The sequence below is a fragment of the Trachurus japonicus genome, chromosome 4 (assembly GCF_045865225.1).
Source record: "Trachurus japonicus isolate A0001 chromosome 4, Traja_1.0".
Lineage (NCBI taxonomy): Eukaryota > Metazoa > Chordata > Actinopteri > Carangiformes > Carangidae > Trachurus > Trachurus japonicus.
In genome coordinates, this window is record NC_140910.1 from 1094995 (window position 1) to 1115483 (window position 20489).

Sequence of the window (20489 nt, forward strand, 5' to 3'; positions counted from 1 at the left end):
CTGACCATGCATTATTGAGCAGGTCTTTACAGGTTATGCAATTACATAATCAGACAGTGGGTCTGATGGCACAACAGTCTAAGAGCCAAGCATGTGTGTGTGCATGTGTGTGTGTGTATGTGTGTGTGATCCAGACTTAGTCATAGGAATTTACCATTTATGAAATATTACAGTGATCTTAAAATGACTGCAGTGAATCACATTCATTTGTTACGTATCATAAGTGCAGAGTGTAGGTGGCTGTGTGTGCTGTAGGATGGCAGGTCAGAATGATATGAAAAGTGAAAAGAAAGAAAGAAAGAAAGAGAATACAGATCAGTTGAAATCTGGCGAGGCATCCTTTGAGAGGTACGGCTTTCAGATTTGCATAGGTTCTGTTGCAGTCGTGTGAAATGTCAGCTGGTGCAGTTGGAAGGGAACAGGTTGTTAAGATCTGATGTCTGTGATCCTCTTCTCACATGTACGCATCTTGAGATGGAAAACTGATGGAAGGTGGCACTCAGTGTTTGAGTGTGCAGGACAGGTGTGTGAGTGACAGGAGCTGAATCCGGTGGACAGTGACTGATGCAGACAGTCTGTCCCTGGGCTCGGGATACACATCACAGCTGGAACACCGACTCTGAAACACACACAGGCCCAGGTTGTCATTAATGTCACTGGAAATGACACAGAGGAACAGGCTGTGTGTCTGTTACTGTGATGGATGTCTTCCTCCCTCCCACCTCCTACTCTGTAAGCCCCGGCCTGTGGCACCATTTTCTGGCTTTAACTGAGCACATTCACGTCTCCCAAACTCAAATTACCCGATGCCAACCACACAGTGTTTCCCCTCCGGTCCTGCAGGGGTCAGCCTTGTATCAGAGAGTGGGCTGGAGGACTGTGGGCTCCGTCCTGTTGCTGCTCTGCTCCTGTGCCCTCTAATGCAGCGCCAACCAACCACAGACTGATGGTCGCATGCTTGAGTCAGTAGTCTGCGTCTCTGCTGACTCTCTCCATCCACGTGTGCCCACAGACATGAGCTGGGGCAGCGGGCCGGTGTGAGTCAGAGGGAGAGAGTGGCGTCCTGTTACTCTAGCTGTCTGTCAAGATGGAGATGGCACAGTGATCCGCTCCAGGCGTGTACAGTGTTTTTGACCTTTGGGTCAGACATCTTATCGCAATACACATGTGTTAACTAAAACACAAAGCTGTCTTTGATAAGCTGAATCTTCTTGGGACTTCCTGATTCTTATCACACCCATAATTCCACAGGATGATTTTTACTCAAGTAGCAGATTTGCTAATGACAGCATAGAAGATAACCAGAGTTGTGCAGCATGGCCATGTTTGTTCTTTGTTATGGTATGTATAAGGGGACAGGACTCAGTTGTGATCATGTGAGCACATTAACTCTATTAAAGTTCACAGTGGCACTATAGGAACACACTGCTAATACTGCAGAATCAACACTAACCATCCTCTCAACATGATAATATTCATATATTACTGATTTTACAAATATGTAAAAACTTCAAAAACATGTTAAAGAGCAAGTCTGTCTCTTTATGTTGCATCAAAAACTGATAGAGCTTTGTGCTATAAACTTCTATTGTTGACCAAAGACTAGGAAAAACACATGATCATGCTGAATGCAATGCTGCATTCATTGACTACAGAAAATAGTCCCCAACAAATGTACTCACTCCTCTCAGAGTAATGTTTGCTACAAACAAAATACAGCTGTATTACATGATTATTTAGCTCGCTTCATAGATGAAAAGCATGTGAGGAAAAATGACATTGGGATGAGACTGAGAGCCACGGACAGATTTATGTGCATTTCGTGTCATTTCGATGACAGTGGTGAAAAAAAACAACAACTTAGAAACGGACACTGTTCAAACAGAGTCTTTTTTTTCCCTGCAGGCTTTTTGGCCTTTGTCAAGTTTATTTTAATATGACACATCAGACCTCACGTATTCTCCATGTCCTGTCTCTTAATGTTCGATTTTCTCTATAACCCCTGTGTCCATACACACCAACACACCGCCTTGTGAAGAGGCAGTCAAGGTGACTGATAGATGATAGTACTCTTGGTTCAATTACATTAGAATGATGGAGTTGGTTATGTGCTGAAAAAAATGGCCTCAGACTTACAGCCTGTACAATAGTGGAGCAAGATGGGAGAAGAGTTATGGCCACACTGAGCCACCAGCAGAGAAAGGCATAGAGGAGTTATAGCAACACACTGTGGAGGAGTTAAGGGCCAGAGTGTGACTGAATATATTCACTGTTGTCAAAAACTTTCACTTGGCATTATTTTGTCCTGGTATACTACCAAAGAAAAAGAGTCAAAAATAGGAAGTAATGTGCTGGAAGCAAAGGTGAGTGACACCACTGATGGCAGGGCTGCCCTCTTCCCACCACACCACCCCACTCACACCCAGTGTCTGGCAGTTGACAGCTGACACTGCACAAACCCTTATTAAAAAATAAAGATGTTTCCCTGCCCCCAACCACACACACACACACACACAAACTCTCACACACAAAATCCTACCAAAAAAGGCAAGACAAATCCATACAGACAAGCATGACACACACACACACATGTCACCATGCCACAGAGGACCTCCAGATCTCTTGTATCCATGATGCACAACTGCATCCACTCACAAACGTGCATATAAGATAGCCACGTGCTCCTCTGGAAGCTGACACCGTTTGGAGCAGTCAGGGAGAAAAGTAACATTAACGATGGCGATCAGCGGACTTTACCGAGGCGGTTATCTGTGAACACGATCCAGCAGGGCCATGTAGACAGTAGCCTACACAGCAGACAGACACCGACCCTGATCAAAGAGTCCTCAGCCAAGCTTTCCTTCCACAATGATACATCAGACTGAAGATAGATATCTGTGCCTGAGCACGCTTTGAAATGAAAGAGTCAGGTCTGTAATATTTTACAGTCTGCCATGATCCATGTGAGCCCTCACTATGTCTATACATCAGTGAGTGGAAGGAACCTCAGTTCTTTTCAGATTATTTCTATTGAACAACTTTTTAAAAGGCATACAGGGGGGATTTTCAAAATAAAAATCTAGAACAGAAAATAATATATAATAATATAATAATTAATATATTTTTTAGTTTGGATTGTTTCCTATGCCAGCAATCATATAGCATCTTCATAATCTACTCCTCTGTATGACCTAGACCTCCCAGGCTGAAAACCAGACTGACTTTAACAGACTGTTCTGACATTTCCAGCATTTACTTCTTGCATTTACTACTTTTGGCACTTCTAAACTTGCGTAATTGTACAAATCCAATAAAGGACATACATTGTGTTGATCTGTAAACTGTAGAGATGCTAGTAGGCAGAGGCAGGGTAGGTTTCCCTCTTTTTCCAGTCCATGACTAAGTTAAAAGGTAACCAGATTTGTTCCTTTAAATCACAATTTCATTGAATCATCAGTCGTGGTGCAACTTGAAGACCAATGACCTCTGTGTGACCTTTGCAGAGGCAGAAAGTTGCTGGTAAAAGCTAATCAATAATCAGGCTCATCATTTTAATCTTTTTACTATAACCCAACACTAATGTCTAATACTATAGGAGCACAGCAGCGTGGCAGATCTGTGGTTAGGTGACAACAGTGGTTGACGGTTGACTAAATCCAAAAGTCCACCTTGTTTTATTCAGTGACACAATCAGACTTGAGTGGCCACAGCCTAACCCCCCCCCCCCCCCCCCCCTCCTTTTATATGTGTACATGTGTCAAATATATATAGGTGATTGTATATATGTAGTATGTTTTATTTTTTATTTTGTATTTTCTATATATATATATATTGCTTCTATATCTGTCTGCATTCTTCTGTTTTACGTAAGTATCTATCTATCTATCTATCTATCTATCTATCTATCTATCTATCTATCTATCTATCTATCTATCTATCTATCTATCTATCTAACTTCACTGTCTCCCCGAACTAAACTTTGAGCGTGTCAGAAGAAAAAATAACCCATAACACGCAATCCCATTAGGCTGCGTTGTCCACAAACAGCTGAGGGACAGAGTGAGAAGAAATGAGCCACTGGACCACAAGAGATAAAGCCTGGTAAATCACACACACACACACACACACACACACACACACACACACACACACACACACACACACACACACACACACAGCGAAATCCTCGTCTAATTTCTTTGAGTTTCTCTGACTCTGGATGTCATCTTGTCCCTCACCTGGTGACGTCACCACCCGTGCAAATTACTCCCGTGTCAATTTACACACAGCACAAACAGCAGCTATTTGTGTGTGTGTGTGTGTGTGTGTGTGTGTGTGTGTGTGTGTGTGTGTGTGTGTGTGTGTGTGTGTGTGTGTGTGTGCAGAGCTGCAGGCTCAAGCTGATGGAGAGAGAGGGAGAGGGAGCGCAGAGCGAGAGAGTGTCTCCGTCACAGCGCAGCACACACACCGGCTCCAGATCTGTCTGAGCGCAGCGGAGGGAAGGACGCAGAGCGCTCCTAGTCCTGGTCCTGGTCCTGGTCCTGGTCCTGGTCCTGGTCTACCGGACAGACACACACACACACACACAGAGACCCAGTCAAGGACACGTGTGAGCAGAGTGCGTCTCAGCTCAGAAGATTTCGAGGAGTCTACATCCAGGATTCCGGGTGTTTTTTTTTCTTTATTTTTTATTTTTTATTTTTTGCAGAAGTCATGGTGTTTGTTTGGAAACTAAAACAACGCTCTCCGCCGGCGACAACTCCTTCTCTAAGATGACTCACCGAGATGATCGACAGCGTTCAGCGGCCGGGTGGTCTTCTCTGGCGGGACAGAGTCCGGTAAGCAGCCGCAGCAGGATTCTCATCCACAGAGCGATCGGCGTCTCTCGGTCACCTTCTGAAACCATGTCTTATGGCGACGTGCGCGGCGCGCCAGAGTGCGTGTGAGTGACTGACCGATAGTCTGTCCTGAGAGAGAACGGGAGGCTGGATATAAACAGCAGCCAGGCTTCCAGGCAGCGGCAGCCCGACACCCCGAGAAGCCCCTCCGACTCCGTCTCAGCTCCACACACCCATGCAGGATGCCCGGGGAGCGCCGGGGAGTCCTGGTCCAGCTCAGCCCGAGTTCATGACGCTCTGGGCGGCCTCGTCATGCGTCTCTTGCCCGAGCCTAGCGCCCAGTCCCTCCGGCTCCTCTTCCTCTTTATCTTCGTGATGGGGGTCGCCCCCTCCCCGGCTCTGACAGCTGGCTGTCCCGACAGATGCGTGTGTGACGACCAGCTGGTGGTCCAGTGCGCGGGCCAGGACCTCAGCCAGTTCCCCAGCGACCTGCCTCTGGCCACCCGGCAGCTCATCATCTCCAACAACCGCATCGGAGACCTGCCGGCGCTGCAGCTCAACTACCTGTCCGATCTGGTCTATCTGGACTGCAGCAACAACTCTCTGACCGAGATCTCCGAGTCCACCTTCGGGAACTTGCGCAAGCTCGCCTACCTGGACTTGTCTTTTAACACCCTGCTGCAGATCGAAGACCGGACTTTCGGACCGCTGGCGTCTCTGGTGATGCTCCGGCTGACGGATAACCCGAGCCTGGGGGAGATCCACTCGGATGCCTTCTCGGAGAACATGGCTCTGCAGGTTCTGGACGTGAGCCGGAACAACCTGACGGCCCTGAACATCAGCAGCCTGATCGCCCTGCCCGCGCTGCGCTCTCTGGGGCTCAGCGGGAACCCGTGGAGCTGCGACTGTGACACGGAGGACCTGTGTCTGTGGGTCCAGATCGAAGGCTTCAAGTTCCAAGGTGAGGACGGGAAGGAGTCTGAGATGTGCGCAGAACTCCAGTGGTCTGATCAGTGGCTCTCAAAGTGAGGTCCGAGGACCCCCAGGGGTCCTGGAGAGGGTTCTAGGGTAGTCTCCAACTTTTTCTTGAAATTTTAAAACCTTTGTTCTAGAATTTAGACTTTTCTCTAGAAATTATAAGATTTTTTTCAAGAAATATTAAAAACCTTTTCCATAAGTTTCTATAAAATCTTTCTAAAAATTCACAGCATTGGCCCTAATTTAAATGTAGGCTACATTGACTAAAAAAGTAATGTTATTCAGTCTCATCACAATTATTTGTGCATTTCTGGTGTTTGTTTCAAAATGTTGACAAACAGGGGTTCCTGGTCTAATTTGTATCAGTTTAGGGGTCCACTGGCTTAGATTACACTCAAAGACTTGGTAAATGGTAAATGGTGTGTATTTATATAGCGCCACTTTTCTACCTTGGTCCACGACAGCTCATATAATAAAGCATCCTGCCTGCAGCTTTTGCTCTGTGCTCCTGATAAGTTGCAGCAGGTGGTCTCTCCTTAGTTTGGCTCCGAAGGTGGGATTCTCTTGCTGGCCAGCTTCCTGGCAAGTAAACAAACGGTTTGTGTGCAATATTACCATGAGCCAAAGACACTCCAAGGTCTAATCATTTGTTATTGTCACATCAGCTCATTTAGGTAATTTGATTGTGGGCGCTTGGTCAGTGTAAGTCCCTGATGGCCATCTATTGCACCATTGCTTTCCTTTTATTCTGCAGATATTTATGCACACACACACACACACACACACACACACACACACACACACACACACACACACACACACACACACACACACACACACACACACACACACACACACACACACACACACAGTTATGAGCAAGACCACAACACATATTACAAGAGCTAACCAGGCTGACCTGCTTAGAACTAAGCTAACTAACTAACTATTTACATGCTAAGACAATGTGAGCTGGTCCAGGACCAGGAGGCTCAGTCTGGGTGATTTCATAGGTGGCTTTAATGCAACCCTGTTCAAGCAACTGTCACACTAATCAGTTTGTTGGACTAAACTTAAGATGTTACTGAGATGAGAAGGGCAATTTGAGGGGATTGTGACGCAGAGAGGAGCAGGGGAACAAAATCCTCTGATTGCTCTGACTCTGAGGTCAAACCATTAGCTTTGAAGTCGTAGCATGTGTGTGTGTGTGTTCAGAGACACAAACTGTGTCTCTGCATCTGTGCACATGTGCCAGTGTGTGTGTGTGTGTGTGTGTGTGTATGTGTGTGTGTGTGTGTTACAAATTGATCTTACACTGCTTCATCTGTCTTGGTCCTGAGGACAGAGATAATACTGAGAGGATGATTGTGTCCTTTTTAGAGCTGCAACAACTGATCGATTAATCGCGCAATAATCGATTATCAAATTAATCGTCAACTATTTTGATAATTGAATAATCAGTTTGAGTGGTTTTCAACTTCTTAAATGTGTATATTTCTGGTTCCTTTATTCCTTTATGACAATAAACTGAATATCTAGTAACAGTAATAGAGGACATCATCTTGTGGTTTGGGAAACACTGATTGACATTTTTGAACATTTTTGAACATTTTATTGACCAAACAACTAATCAATTAATCATTTGAATAATCAACATATTAACTGATAATGAAATCCTTTTGTACTTCTTTTTTTTGGCCCAACCCACTTGCATGGGCATACACACTTGTACAAACACGTACACACTCAGTATACACTTGGGTGTGCTGGCGCTTCGGCCCCTTTAGTCCAGATGGTTAATGATGGCGCTCAAAAAAGCTGGACTCGTACGCTCCCATTAAGGACATAGTGCACATGTGTCTGTGTGTGAGGGTGCGTGTGTGTGTGTGTGTGTGTGACTCACTTCACTTAAGTGAGTGTGAGTCAGTGTGTGAGTGGAGGTCAGGAGAGACCCTAAGGGCCAGATCCTGATGAGATGAAGGGATGAGGAGCTGCAGAGTGGAGGCCACTTGGAGACAGATGCTCCCCAAACCTGTTATCCACCTTCACTTTCACATCACACTGAAGTACACACAGGCACTCACACCACACACACACACATGCGTTCACACGTACTTACTGTAATGTGCACACAAATAAATTTCTGCTAGAAAAAAAAAATCAGATGCTCAGAGAAAAAGCTTTTAAATCTTAAGCGGCACAACACAAAACACCCACAGGCCACAGTTTAAAATACAGCAGAGGAATTACAGCCAAACGTGTCATCACACTAACTTCAAAAGTTACACATCACACACTCTCAGTCTCTGGAACTGACAGATCATGTAGTGATAAAAACAACCACTGTAAACCAGTGTAACAGAGTGAATCAGGTCAAGTGATGTGATCAAGCGTGTTTCTGTGGTCATGCGTGGCCTGCGATCTGACTGCAGGGATGTGAGTGTAATGTACAGAGATTCCAGCTGTCATTACCTCTCAGTGTGAGTATGAATCAGGTGCATGCGAGTGTTTGAGTGTTTATGTGTGTGTGTTGGAGCTGTTAATATTGCTGCTGTTGCTGATGGTGTTTTTTTTTAATGACAACATTGTTTATTGTAGATTTCTGTAAAATAGTGACGGTTTCATTTTCTCCTTCAGCAGCGGTTTTAGAAGTGACAGGAGCGTTTCCCTGTGTTTTGCTCCACCTCTCAGCTTGTTTTTGTGTCACTGACAAAGGTTTGCTCTGACAGACACTAAAGTCAAAGTGCGGCTCCAGGTAAACAGCAGGGTTGGCGGGTGCATTTAAGCCATAACTGTCCAGAAGACAGAGAGATGATAGGAGGGACAGAGTGAAAAGAAGACAGACAGAGGAGCGCAGGGAACACTCTGTTTACCTCCCAGCCAGAGAGGAAAGGCTGCATTTCAGCATCACACTTTGTTTCCTGGCCAAGAGCAGCCCCAGTGTCCAGGCTGAAGAAGGCCTGCTGCTCAGAGGGCATCACCTTGTATTGTTAAAGCAGAAGTAAGCGATCCGGTCGTTTTGGCTAACTTCCTGTCAGCTGATGGAGTTAGCAGTCCCCGTCCTCGTCCCTACGTCACCACATTCAGGCGCATCCCTTGGCTGCACACACAGAGAGGACCGCCCCTTTATGCCGTTCTCTCTCCTCATTGGATAAAGGTTGTAGGATACAAGGAAAGTTTTCTCCTCGGCTTACAGCAGAGCAGAGTGACTGACAGACCCGTGTTTCAGACCAAACACTAATGGCGCATTTCCACTAGCACGGCTCGGCTCGATACGGCTCGGCTCGGCACGGCTCGGCTCGGTTTGGTTGTGTTTCCATTACAACTGAGTATCACTAGTGCCGCCGTGACGTCATTTACGCGGCGCCGAGCAACGCTCTAAACTCTGTAAATATATAACTTTAGCAACATTTGAAACATTTTCAGGCGAGAAAGTAGTCGTTTAGATCCCCAACGTGTTGAAAATCTGACTAAATACCAGCTGTTTACAATTTTGTTTCGACGAAGTCGGCGTTACTAAAGCTAGCCGTAGTGAGCAACGCACTTCCGGTTATTTTCACAAAATAAAACACCCGTTGCCTTTTATCACAAGGAAAGCCATTACGATAGAATTGGTGCTTTTACTTTGTAAACAGGAAGTGAACCTACCCTCGCTGTAGCTAGCTTTAAACCGCCGTTTTGACTGCTCTCGTCCCGTTAACGGCATTTAACCGTTCAATATGCCTTACCGGAGAGTCTTGCCAGCTCTCAGATCGGCCTGGTTCATTGTAAAACATTTATTTATTGATGTAAATGTGGTGTTTTCTGTGCGTACAGACCCCAAGGCAGTGCTGCTCTTGTGTCTCCACCGGGGCGAGGCTCGTAGGCTGGCCGGCGGAGCACGTCAGGAGCCGGGCTGCTGCCTCTATGTCGCGGTCGCTGCTCGGACCTGGAGCTTCACTTCTCCGAAAAACATCGGGGCAAACTTCTAAACAGCCGTCGTTTGGATAAACTAACCGCACATTGGGGATCTAAACAGTAACTTTCTCGCATGAAAAAATATTAAAACTTAATAAAATCACGTAATAACAGAGCCAGTCTCAATATTAGAAATTCTCTGGTAATAACAGGCTTCAGGCTTCAGCAGGAACATTTCTGTTGTCGGTCGTCGCTTCCAGTGACGACACTCATCGGCCAATCAGTGGAAGGCAGTCGGCTGACGTCACGTTTTAGTAACGCTTCGGCTCGCTTGGAACCAGGGCTGACGTGATACCAAAAGTGTACCTGGTTGCAGGTACTACGTGCTAGTGGAAACACGCAAATAGCGCGCCGAGCCGAGCCGAAGCGCGCTAGTGGAAATGCGCCATAAGTGATTGCCGTCGGAAGATATAACTATTTAAGACTTATATTAACACAAATATTCCGCTTACTTCTGCTTTAAATACAACAGTGACTGGAGTTCATGAGGGTGATGCTATGGAGAAATAAAAGGAAAAGTTAAAAATAGTTCCTGTAACTGCACGTGATCCCAGCTGATCAAATAATGAGCCCTTCTTTGTGATTATTGTCTTATGTAACTTTGAAATCTTGCATGTCAAAGACCTGCCCCTGCTCATGTCATATAGTAAATGTTTAGCTTGTCTACAGTTTACAGTATATACTCTCCTATCATGCTCCAAAAAGTCAGAACCCCCACCCCTCCAGAGAACCTAAATATTCCCTCACAATCATCTGAACCTGAGGAATGAGCCTTCATTTCCTCTCTTGTAATGAGATTTCAGCTTGTTGAACGACCTGCTGTACTTGCTGTAGGTCGAGTTTGACAAGCTGCTCAGCTAAACACACAGAATGTAAGTGGCTGGCAGAGTTGGTGATGTTATGGCTTCAACGTTGGGGCAAAGTTTTTCTGGCTGCTCGTTGGTGGCCCGGACAGCTCACAAACTACAGGCAAAGAGCCAAGGCAGGAGGCCACACACGGGGCAAATGTTAAATATTCATAAAAAGAGAAGGGAGAAGAAACAGAGGTCACAGGTTCAAAGAAAGGAAGAGTAAAAGAAAGAGGGCATTTTTCACAGCTGCCGGGTATGATTTGTTTTTTATGAAAGTGAATCATAGATTACTTGAGAGATGAGATGAGAGAGCGTGACAAAAGAATAGAGGACAGAAAGATAAGGCGAGACGCAGAGGGCTGAGGAATTGGCCAACAGATTAAGATGGACTTTGGATACAGAGAGGGAGAAGAAAAAACAGACAGACCATAGAAGAGTTACCAAGCGTCTGTGCCCCAGATCTGTCACTCAAATCCATTAAAACATTCATTATGACAAGAGGGCATCAATTCAATTTCTACAGGTAGATGATACATTATTTATCAGCTGGAACAACTCCTCAGACCCATCTGGTGCAGAGAAGCATATCGAATTCAACCAGCCTACATGTTTAGTCGCGTCGTCTGTATGTATTTATTCCTCTGTGCATTTTGCAGTGTGAGCTTGAAACCATGATTGATGCAATGCTTGTGTGGGTGTGTTTGTGATGATGTGATCACCTGAGGCAGCCCAGGTTTGTGAGTCCTCGTGCACGCCTGTGTGTTGCACGTGTGCGAACAAACACAACACAAGCAGAGAGTAAAATTGGGAAACAGAGTGTGAAGATGATGGAGCAAAGCTGAGTGAAACAGGAGGATGTGGAAGAAGGAGGAAACGGACTGATCAAGGCTGGAGGAGAGACAAATGCTAATGTGCCAGAGTGGGAATAAAAAGTGGGAGGTGATAGAGAGAGCATGGCTGATAAGACGCAATGATAGAGGGAGAGAGAGAGAGAGAGAGCTGTTGCTATCTGACCTTCACTCTGGCTCTCCACTCATCCTTGGCTAGCGGAAGAAAGGATCATACAGAGAAATGATGGAAAGGAGGATGGTGGTAATCTGACTAATGCCGTATTTGAGGGGGAAAGGAGTGTGAAGGCGTGAGTTATTCAACCCTAGTGGATGTGATGAAGAAAAGGTCAGCTATTCTTAGTCCTCTCCAACCCCGGTATGATGCGTTTACATGGGTAAATGACGGTGAGCTATCTGAGCTTCACTCTCAAGGGGGCGGGGTCTAAAAGTCTCATTATTTTATGTCACAGGTGTCTTATACTGTAGGAGCCGTTCTGACACTTCTAGGTTAAAAGATGTCGAAAAATGAAACTTAGTTTGGTTGAAAAGAGAAACCTCTGCGCCTGTATGTCAAATTAGTGATGTGTCAAATTCACACCTGTCCACAGGTACATTTGTGAGAATAAAACCATGTAAAAGAAAGTGAGAGTGAATTCCCACATACTCAGCTCTGAGTTTATTAGGTTTACAACTTTTCTTTGTCAGGTGTCAAATTGACAATATGAGCCAAAATTAGGCTAAAACAGCCTATCAGGAGTGAAAAGGAGGCAAATCTTCGATTCCATCGTTTGTTCCATCCATTCATCCCTCTGTCCATCCATCCATCCCTAGACAGCCATTTGTCCTTCTGTCCGTTTGTCCATCCATCCTTCCGTCCGTTTATCCATCCATCCATCCATCCTTAGTCAGCCAGCCACGCCATCCATCCATTTTCAACCAAACTTTTAATAGTTTCACCTTACACATCACAGATCTTTTGATCTTCCAAAACACAAAATCAATGCCTACTGCTGACAACAGGAAAGAGAACATCAAAGCCCCTTTGATTATATGGACAAATGGATTCATAAATAACAGATCCCATCCTGTTTCCAGCAACCTGCTTCCACAGTGAGGTCAGGACTGGAGTCAAGGTCAGTTACAGAGCTCATACATACTGAAAACCTGCAGGGAAAGGGAAAACCAGAGTGACAGCTACAGAGGTGTCAGCAGAGCTCGTCTGGCTGGACGGTTGTATGGGAAACACGTTGTGTCATCAGACATTTATGCAAGGTTTTGGTCAATGGAGGGGGGGGGCTTAAAGTCTTCACCTCCCCCTCTATATTACACCACAACCACATGCTTTGGCATAATCTGCTCATAAAGAGCTCTGTTCCCACTTCACAGCACAGGCTCTTTGCCCCACAGGTTAATGCCATAGTGTAATGTGAACATACGGTACACATACTACATATGTGTGTCAGATGCATAAATTACACCTGCTACTTGCTGCCCTGTTAACCGCAGGCGTCTAATCTTGTGCTTGTGTTCACGGTGCAAACACACTGGTTGTTGTTATCCCGCCGCTCGTTGCTCTCTCGTGCCTCGTGCAGCAGAGAGAAGGGAACGAGTTGCAGGAAAACAGAGCGAAGTTCATGAGAGAGTCAGCAATGTTTTACAGTGGCATCTATTCCCCTTTACACCAGCCCCTCACCCAGGGAGGGGATGCGCCTCGCTCTCTGTCACTGTGTCACTTGCTGAGGTTGGAACCCATCCAACTGATGATTTGACACAGAGACTGTATCACCGATTTGCAGTCGCAGCCACTCAGACACTTCTGCACAGGGAGAAATTTCACAGATACATACACAAACGTAAACAGTAACATTTGCACTCACTTATGCATCAAATAAAACAACCCTTTTGAATCCCATTCAAATTTCCTGGTAAATTCTGCTTTTATGTGCAATGCGAGTATCTTGTGCACTGCGTGGGAGTATAGCTTCAGTACGTGTCTGGAAAAGTGAAGTGGTCCATGCGTGTATTCCTCTGATTGCAGCTGTTTAATTCCCTCGGTACTATCTTGTCTTTACACCCTCTGGCCTGTGGTGTGTTTTAGGGCTGTAGCTCCACGTCCAGACAGCAGCATACTACATAGTGTCACACTGACACCGGTAAATATTACTAGAACACAATGGCATAATGCCGTGCACTGCAACAAGATGGCTCTTAGACAGGTGATGACCACCATGTTCTCCTTACAAAAAGGCAACACCTAAACAATAGTGACGAGGTCTAAGTGCAGGCCAAGAGAAGATGTTTGTAACTAAGGATGAATGTTTACTGGTTCAGACCAGTGGAACTCATAAGAAGGGCAGAGTGGGGGGCCATCATGTTTCTACTTCATGCTGCAGGATTTCACAGCTAGTGCTTATTTAAGGTGAAGAATTATGGAAACTGCAGTGCAGCAAGCAAGCATGCAAAAAAAAAAAAGTGAATTCTTCAGCGCTGCAGCTACTCAGCAGGAACAAAGGAGAGGACACACACGTCTCCCGTTCTGCATCACTTTCTCTCAGAGAGGTTCAAAAACACACACACACACACACACACACACACACACACACACACACACACTGGTTTAGGTCCAGGGGTACTTCTCCTTCAACAAAACAGTGCTGCACATTCACAAGTGTTTTACAGTAATTCACAGTGCAAAATGTGCCAACATGAGTTCTAGCTCATGTTGGCCAATATTCACCTCCACAAACAGTTTGGGCCCTTTTAAATTTTATGGATATGTTTTCAAAATGACATAATGTTTTAAAATCAAATAGCTTGTTTTAATAAGTGCCTCATGAACGATAGTTATAGCTCAAACAGTCAAGACTGGATTTGATATAAATATCCAGTACTGTGATTGCAGTAAATGCCACAAATTTGAATTCTTTAAATTTTGTATCAGCATACAAGAGTCTTATCCTTAAATCAAATTGCCAGGGATTACTTTATTAAAGGTGAGATTTGGTGTAAGAAATTGTGCCTGTGAAAAACAGGGACAAACACTAATGTCAAGGGCATTCTGCCAGAACGACGTCTGAGTGGTTTTCCAGCCTGAGTGATGGGATGAGTGAGAAAACAGTGAGTGACAAAGAAGCAGACGGTGGAGAGGGACCGAACAGAGACAGAATCATCCAGGCTGACACTTTGTCCTGTGTTCCTCAATAATGCTCAAATATTTCCTCTTATCTCGGATTATTATAACGAGGCAATCATGAATTATCTATAAGATATAGCCTCATTTGCTCAGAGGCAAAAGGGGAAAAAAACAGTTAGAGTGTGAAGATCAAAAGCTTCTCCTTTCCCATTGCATGTAAAAGAATGACCTTATATATCATCCTTATATATTACCTGACAATGTTTAGCAATGATCTGACATTTGTATTTGTACACACAATACAACAGTGTAATTGACACTAACCTTACATAGTCTAACACTAGATCATGTCAATAATGACACAGTACGTTTGACTTTTGAGACTATATACCTTTTGAAAGGAGAGATTACACATCTTCCATAAACAAACAATGAGTTAAATGAAATATATTGGATTGAATAAACATACACTGTACATCTCATGAATTCAATTGCTAATTGAATCAGTGCTGTCCTGCTTGGTTTCGTAAGACCAGCCACTTATGGTGAATCATGTTGGGTCATACTTCAGATAGATATCACTACAACACACTGCCACACTGTCAATTCCTTCATTCCACAATTACCACTACAGTTAGGCTAACAATAGCTTACCATCTTGTCTTCTAGCATTATGTCATAACTGTGGCTGCACCAGTCGCTGTTTATCAAAAGTAAAATAGCTACATCACAGATGCCCTTTATTGTCAAGTAAAAGCTTAAATATAGCTTTTAGATGGAGTTATCCATGTGTTGACATATGATCTGGTATTTGCATTGGCCTCAACACAAATCCAGAAGATCAGTTCCCAGTATATTACAGTAATTGGTCTTTTGCTCAGAGTAGTTTTCTCCATGTCAACAGCTTTTGGGTGAAAGATGAACTTTTTCACTTTGACCTGGTCTTGAAACAGCTTTCTAATGCATCTGCACCTTCCAAACTCTGGTTGAATGTTGTTGTAGCTCAGGCCTTTCTTTCACACAACACCAGGCAGCAGTAATATGCATCCAAGACCTGTGTAAAAAAAAAAAAAAAAAAGTCTGAACTGTGGCAAAGTGCAAGAAACAGCAGGACAGATGAGACCCAAATACCCAGAGGGACCTGCTGCTGTTGTGTGTGTTTGTACAGTCACTGATGCCCCTCTCGGTTCCAGCATCTGGCCATGAATCTTATACTGTACAACGTAATAGACAGCAGCCTCACTGCGCACACGCACGGATCCAGAAGAAGAAATGCTCACGCTGGAGGCTGGAGGCAAGCTTAATGAGACAGAGAGGATCAGCTCTCCAGCCCAGGCTGTCTCAGATGGTGACAGAGAGTGACAGAGGGAAGGCCGTGTGACCCGGTGGAGGGAGGGAAGGAGTGAGACACAACAAGAGATAAGGAAGTTTGGAGTAATTAAAGATGTTTTTTCTCAACAATTTTCCATTAAGTTTGAATAAAGCAACATAATCCATAAAGACGCTGCAACACATTTTCACAATAAAAATATTACAACTATTTACTTCCTATAATTTTACTAATCCCATTGGGTGGAGAATCCTTGGAGTGGCCATAGAGTCTGATGTTGCCTGCCACTCTAATATTACCTTGATAGCTGGCTTCCTAAAAGGAGAAACTACATTAAATGGAGGATAAGGACTGCTTCATTGTTACATTTGCAACAGTGATTAACACCGTTTCTAAAGCTTAACTGCTCTGTAACGACACCTGCGCATAATTGTCTGACTTCTCATTGTCAGCAGCACGTTTATCCTCTCCTGCCTGTGCTTGAATTGAGACATTTCTATTTAAGACAGAGGCAGAGTGAAGTGGAATAATATTTTTTTCCCTCTTTTGCTTGAGGAAATGTGCTGGAAGAGTGAAAGCAAGTGGAGACAAGAGGAGAGGGAATATAAGATGACAGTTTGGGGAAGTGTCTGAACCTCCCTCCACTGAGGGACTTGTTCAAACTGGGGTAGGACAAAGTGTCTGCTGCTGAGCGTGATTACTTGCTCAGCTCATCTGTTGCTATTGAATAACTGTGCACATCACTAATCACTATAATGACTTACATAATGTCACCTTCTAACTTAATGGCCTCATGTTCCCCAGCCTTGTCTGCTTTTTCTACCTGGACAGGCAGAGCCGTCAGATGAACACACACAAACAGATGGATACACACTAAAACAACCATCTGTTCTACACTCTGGGTTCTGGGTGTGGGTGTGTGACCATCACTTGCTCTAACCTCTCAGGTCATTCATACACAAACCACCATCACGTAGCAGCACACTCTCAATCCATTGCGTCATCAGGCCCAGCAGACCTAAGGGCAACATCAGCACAAATTGTTACCTGGTGTCAGAGACAACCCCCTCTGGTGAGGCGATCAATAAGTCTGTATCGATCGTGAACTTTATCAGACCCCTGCAGGTACGTGATGAACACTTTGTGGTTATAAAAACAGGCTGAAGAAGTATTTTTAACCCTTGCAGGCCCAGTCAGGCTAATCTGTCCATCAGACTAATCTGCCTGATTATCTTAGCTGTAAATCAGATATAAGGACGATAATGCATTTAAGGGCTTGTAAAAAGGTTACTCAGGTTAATTTGTGTGATGTGAACTGTACACACAGAGGCCAAACTGAGCTCCGAGGCCAACACGTTGCTTTTATTAGCCATTGTCTCACTACAGGCCTCTTCTAGCGCTTCTCTTAAAGGGATATTTCAACATTTTGGCAAATTTGCCCTTTTCCCTATAGTTAGGAGTACGTTCATTACCTTTAACTGTCGGTGCAAGCTGTTTTTAAATCGGCGGGGCAGAGACGTGAGCTGCTCAGCTAACTCAACGGAGGCTCATGGGATTTCCACATTTCCCTCATCAAACTAAATACACATTCCAACGACTCCAAAACGCTCTGGTGCACAAGTTGTGACCTGCACATTCACCACACTATGAGATAATAACGTATATGTAACATTAAGACACATGAAGCAAATACTCAGAACTACTTGCGCTTTTAAAATCACTCCGCCCAACAGTCGTGTCTGGGATGTAGTTCCGGCTGCATTTACCTCGAAAACAACTCTGTCTGGTAAACGTTATGTTATTATTTCATAGCGTGGTGAATGTTCAGGTCACAACTTGTCCACCAGGGCGTTATGGAGTTGTTGGATTGTGTATTTGATGAGTTTGATGAAATACTGCATGCCGTGTAGAGCTCACGTCTTTGCCCCGCCGATCTAAAAGCAGCTTGCACCCACAATTAAAGGTAATGAACCTACTCCTAAAATTATAGGGATTATGGCAATAGGCGAATTTGCCAAAATGTTGAAATATCCCTTTAAAGCAGTGCTACTGCTGCTCTTGTGAAGCCCTGGCAAGCAGTCTGGAAAATATAGATCATATCTGACTATTCTCACCATCCTTCCCCCATCGCTCATTTCCATGTTCAGACCCTTGGCTTTATTGGTTGATGAGTGCAGTTTAATTAACATCGTTAACAGCAATAATCCATCAGAGGACAGGACTGCGACCAGATGCACTCCTGTCCTTTGCCTCCTCTCTCATCTTCTGAAGTCAGGCTCACTTCATCTCACGTGTTCCTTCCTTTGTGTGTGCGCGGCGCGCTGATAACTGTCGAATCTTCTCCCCGCTTGTGCGTTTGTTTTGCCGTCACTTCTCTATGCTCTCGCACTTCCTTCTCAGAAAGTGCCACCTCGGTCCTCCTGCCTATCTCTTTCTCCCAGCTTTCTCATCTCACACATTGTTCCCATCTTGAAAAGGAAACTCCAGAGTGCAATTAAGCAGGAGAAGAGGAGCATGGGAATTAGCAGCGCTGGCAGCGAGAGATGAAGTCAGATGAGCAGAAAAAAAGCACATTATCGTACCCTGCTGTCCTCACGCCTCTGATCACAGCATTAGATACCCGCCACCCCCCACCCCTCCTTTCTATTTAACTCTGCATTCATCTTAATTAAAATACGTGAGGGTACTGTATATGCTAATGCTCCAAAGTGTAGCAGAATGAAAACATGCGGCGGGGCATGTTGAGCAGTACCAAGCTGTTTACAAGCAAAGCACTGAATCTGCTACTCCAGCTCTGACCTTTGACCTCTCCACTCCAAAGGATCAGAGCACATAAAGATGCTCTTCAGTGTATTTCTGCCTGTCTGTGTGGTCTGCAGTCAGCAGGCTGATTATCATCGTCCTCATTAGGAACGGCAGATGTTTTGTCATGGAAAACACTCATCTCCTTATCTCTGCTCTGCTGCAGAGCGATTTGTTGGCTGATGTGCATGAGTGGTGGGAGGCTGGATGTGTCAGAGGCCTGCAGTCAAGAGGAGTCACCCTTCGGTGCACGTGTGTGAGTGTGCGTGTGCGCAGCATGATAATGTTGCCATGTCCTCGACACCAAAGACCTACATTACTCAGAGGAAATCTATAGTTCTCCAGGGATCATTTATCACTAAGGTTATCACTGCATTTTAACAACCTGTTTTTTTTTGTGTGTGTGTGTGTGTGTGTGCATGTGTGTATCCTCCCTGGCATTTTTTCATTGTACACCTTTTTCTCTAGAGTAATTAGTTTTTTTTCTTCCCTCTGTTACTCTGCCCTTCATCATCAGCCATATATACTTCTCATTATCTGCCAGTGACTTCTTTTATACTCTATCTTTCCCTATTAATCTCTTGCCTCCTGACTTATCCCCCCTCTCTTCTCTTCCACCTACAGACGAGGGCCAGACAGTGTGCCACAGTCCCTCCGAGCTGGCAGGCCAGCGGTTGGCGGAGGTGGGCATGCAGCTGCGGGCAGACTGCCACCAAGGCCTGGGCTACTGGGACTACCTCTTCTTCATCGCCATCGGCTTCGTCATCTTCTCGGCCGGCACGGTGTCAGCTTGGGTAATGGGCGTGCTCATGGTGCTCTATGAGCGCTACAGCAAGCGGAAGAGCGAGGAGCTGGACAGCGATGACGATGACGAGAGGGGAGGGGGAGGAGGGGGAGGGAACCAGGGCAACGGGGATCTGAGCAAGCCTGGCATGCAGGTGTGACAGACTGACCAGGGACAACGTGAGGCAGCAGGACAAGAGGAAAGACAAGTGATGAGAGGACTCTGAGACCAAAGGCTCTGCAAATGAACCAAGATCTGCTGTCTCTCTTTGAGTTAGTTATCACAATATACACTTCAATGTGTGTGTGTGTGCGTGTGTGTGCGTGTGAGAAAGAGAGAGAGACAGACAGAGATGCAATAAGGATTGCTATGCCTTCACTTCAGGAGTACAGAATGATCTGAGATTACTGAAAGCAATAACCCCCATACACACACACAGGCACCCACACACACACACACACACACACAATTATGACAAGACACATTATGTGAGCAACATATTCAAACACATACATACACAATGACTACTTTTACAATACATTAATACATAAGAAGATAATGAGTGAGAGTGATGCCTTAGCTCTACTATGATAAAAAGGGAAATCTAGTAAATATCAATAAACTGTTTTTCCTCCGAGCCTTAAGGCAACTCACTTGAGTAGAGAATAGACACTGTCTCTTCCAGACAGAATCTGTCCAAGAAAAGCAAAAATAAATGTTGGGTCATACTAGATAAGACAATGGCAAAATAATGTGAATGTAAAACTACGAATGGACTACAATAACAAATATAACCTTACAGTTTAGGGGATGTGCTGCTGGTCCAAGTGAGCTGCTTGTGGGATTAACATGTTACCTTTGAAGTTGAAAGGCACCCTGTGGAGTTTGTGAATACTAGTGGTGTGAAGGAGCAATGTTTTGGTAAGTAGGCCTCTTTTTGTATGCATCTTGTGCCCTACTGCTGTGAGACTGTGGCTGCTGATGGT

The 20489-nt window shown here is 44.8% G+C and overlaps 1 protein-coding gene across 1 annotated transcript; it reads left to right on the plus strand.

Moving 5' to 3' along the window:
- The first annotated feature begins 4609 nt into the window (after positions 1 to 4609).
- lrrc52 (leucine rich repeat containing 52) lies at positions 4610 to 19820 on the plus strand. Its single transcript, XM_085773210.1, has 2 exons — positions 4610 to 5799; positions 19344 to 19820. The coding sequence occupies exons 1-2, from the start codon at positions 5151 to 5153 to the stop codon at positions 19661 to 19663; spliced, it is 969 nt and encodes a 322-aa protein (XP_085629336.1). The 5' UTR covers positions 4610 to 5150; the 3' UTR covers positions 19664 to 19820.
- Positions 19821 to 20489: the final 669 nt, after the last annotated feature.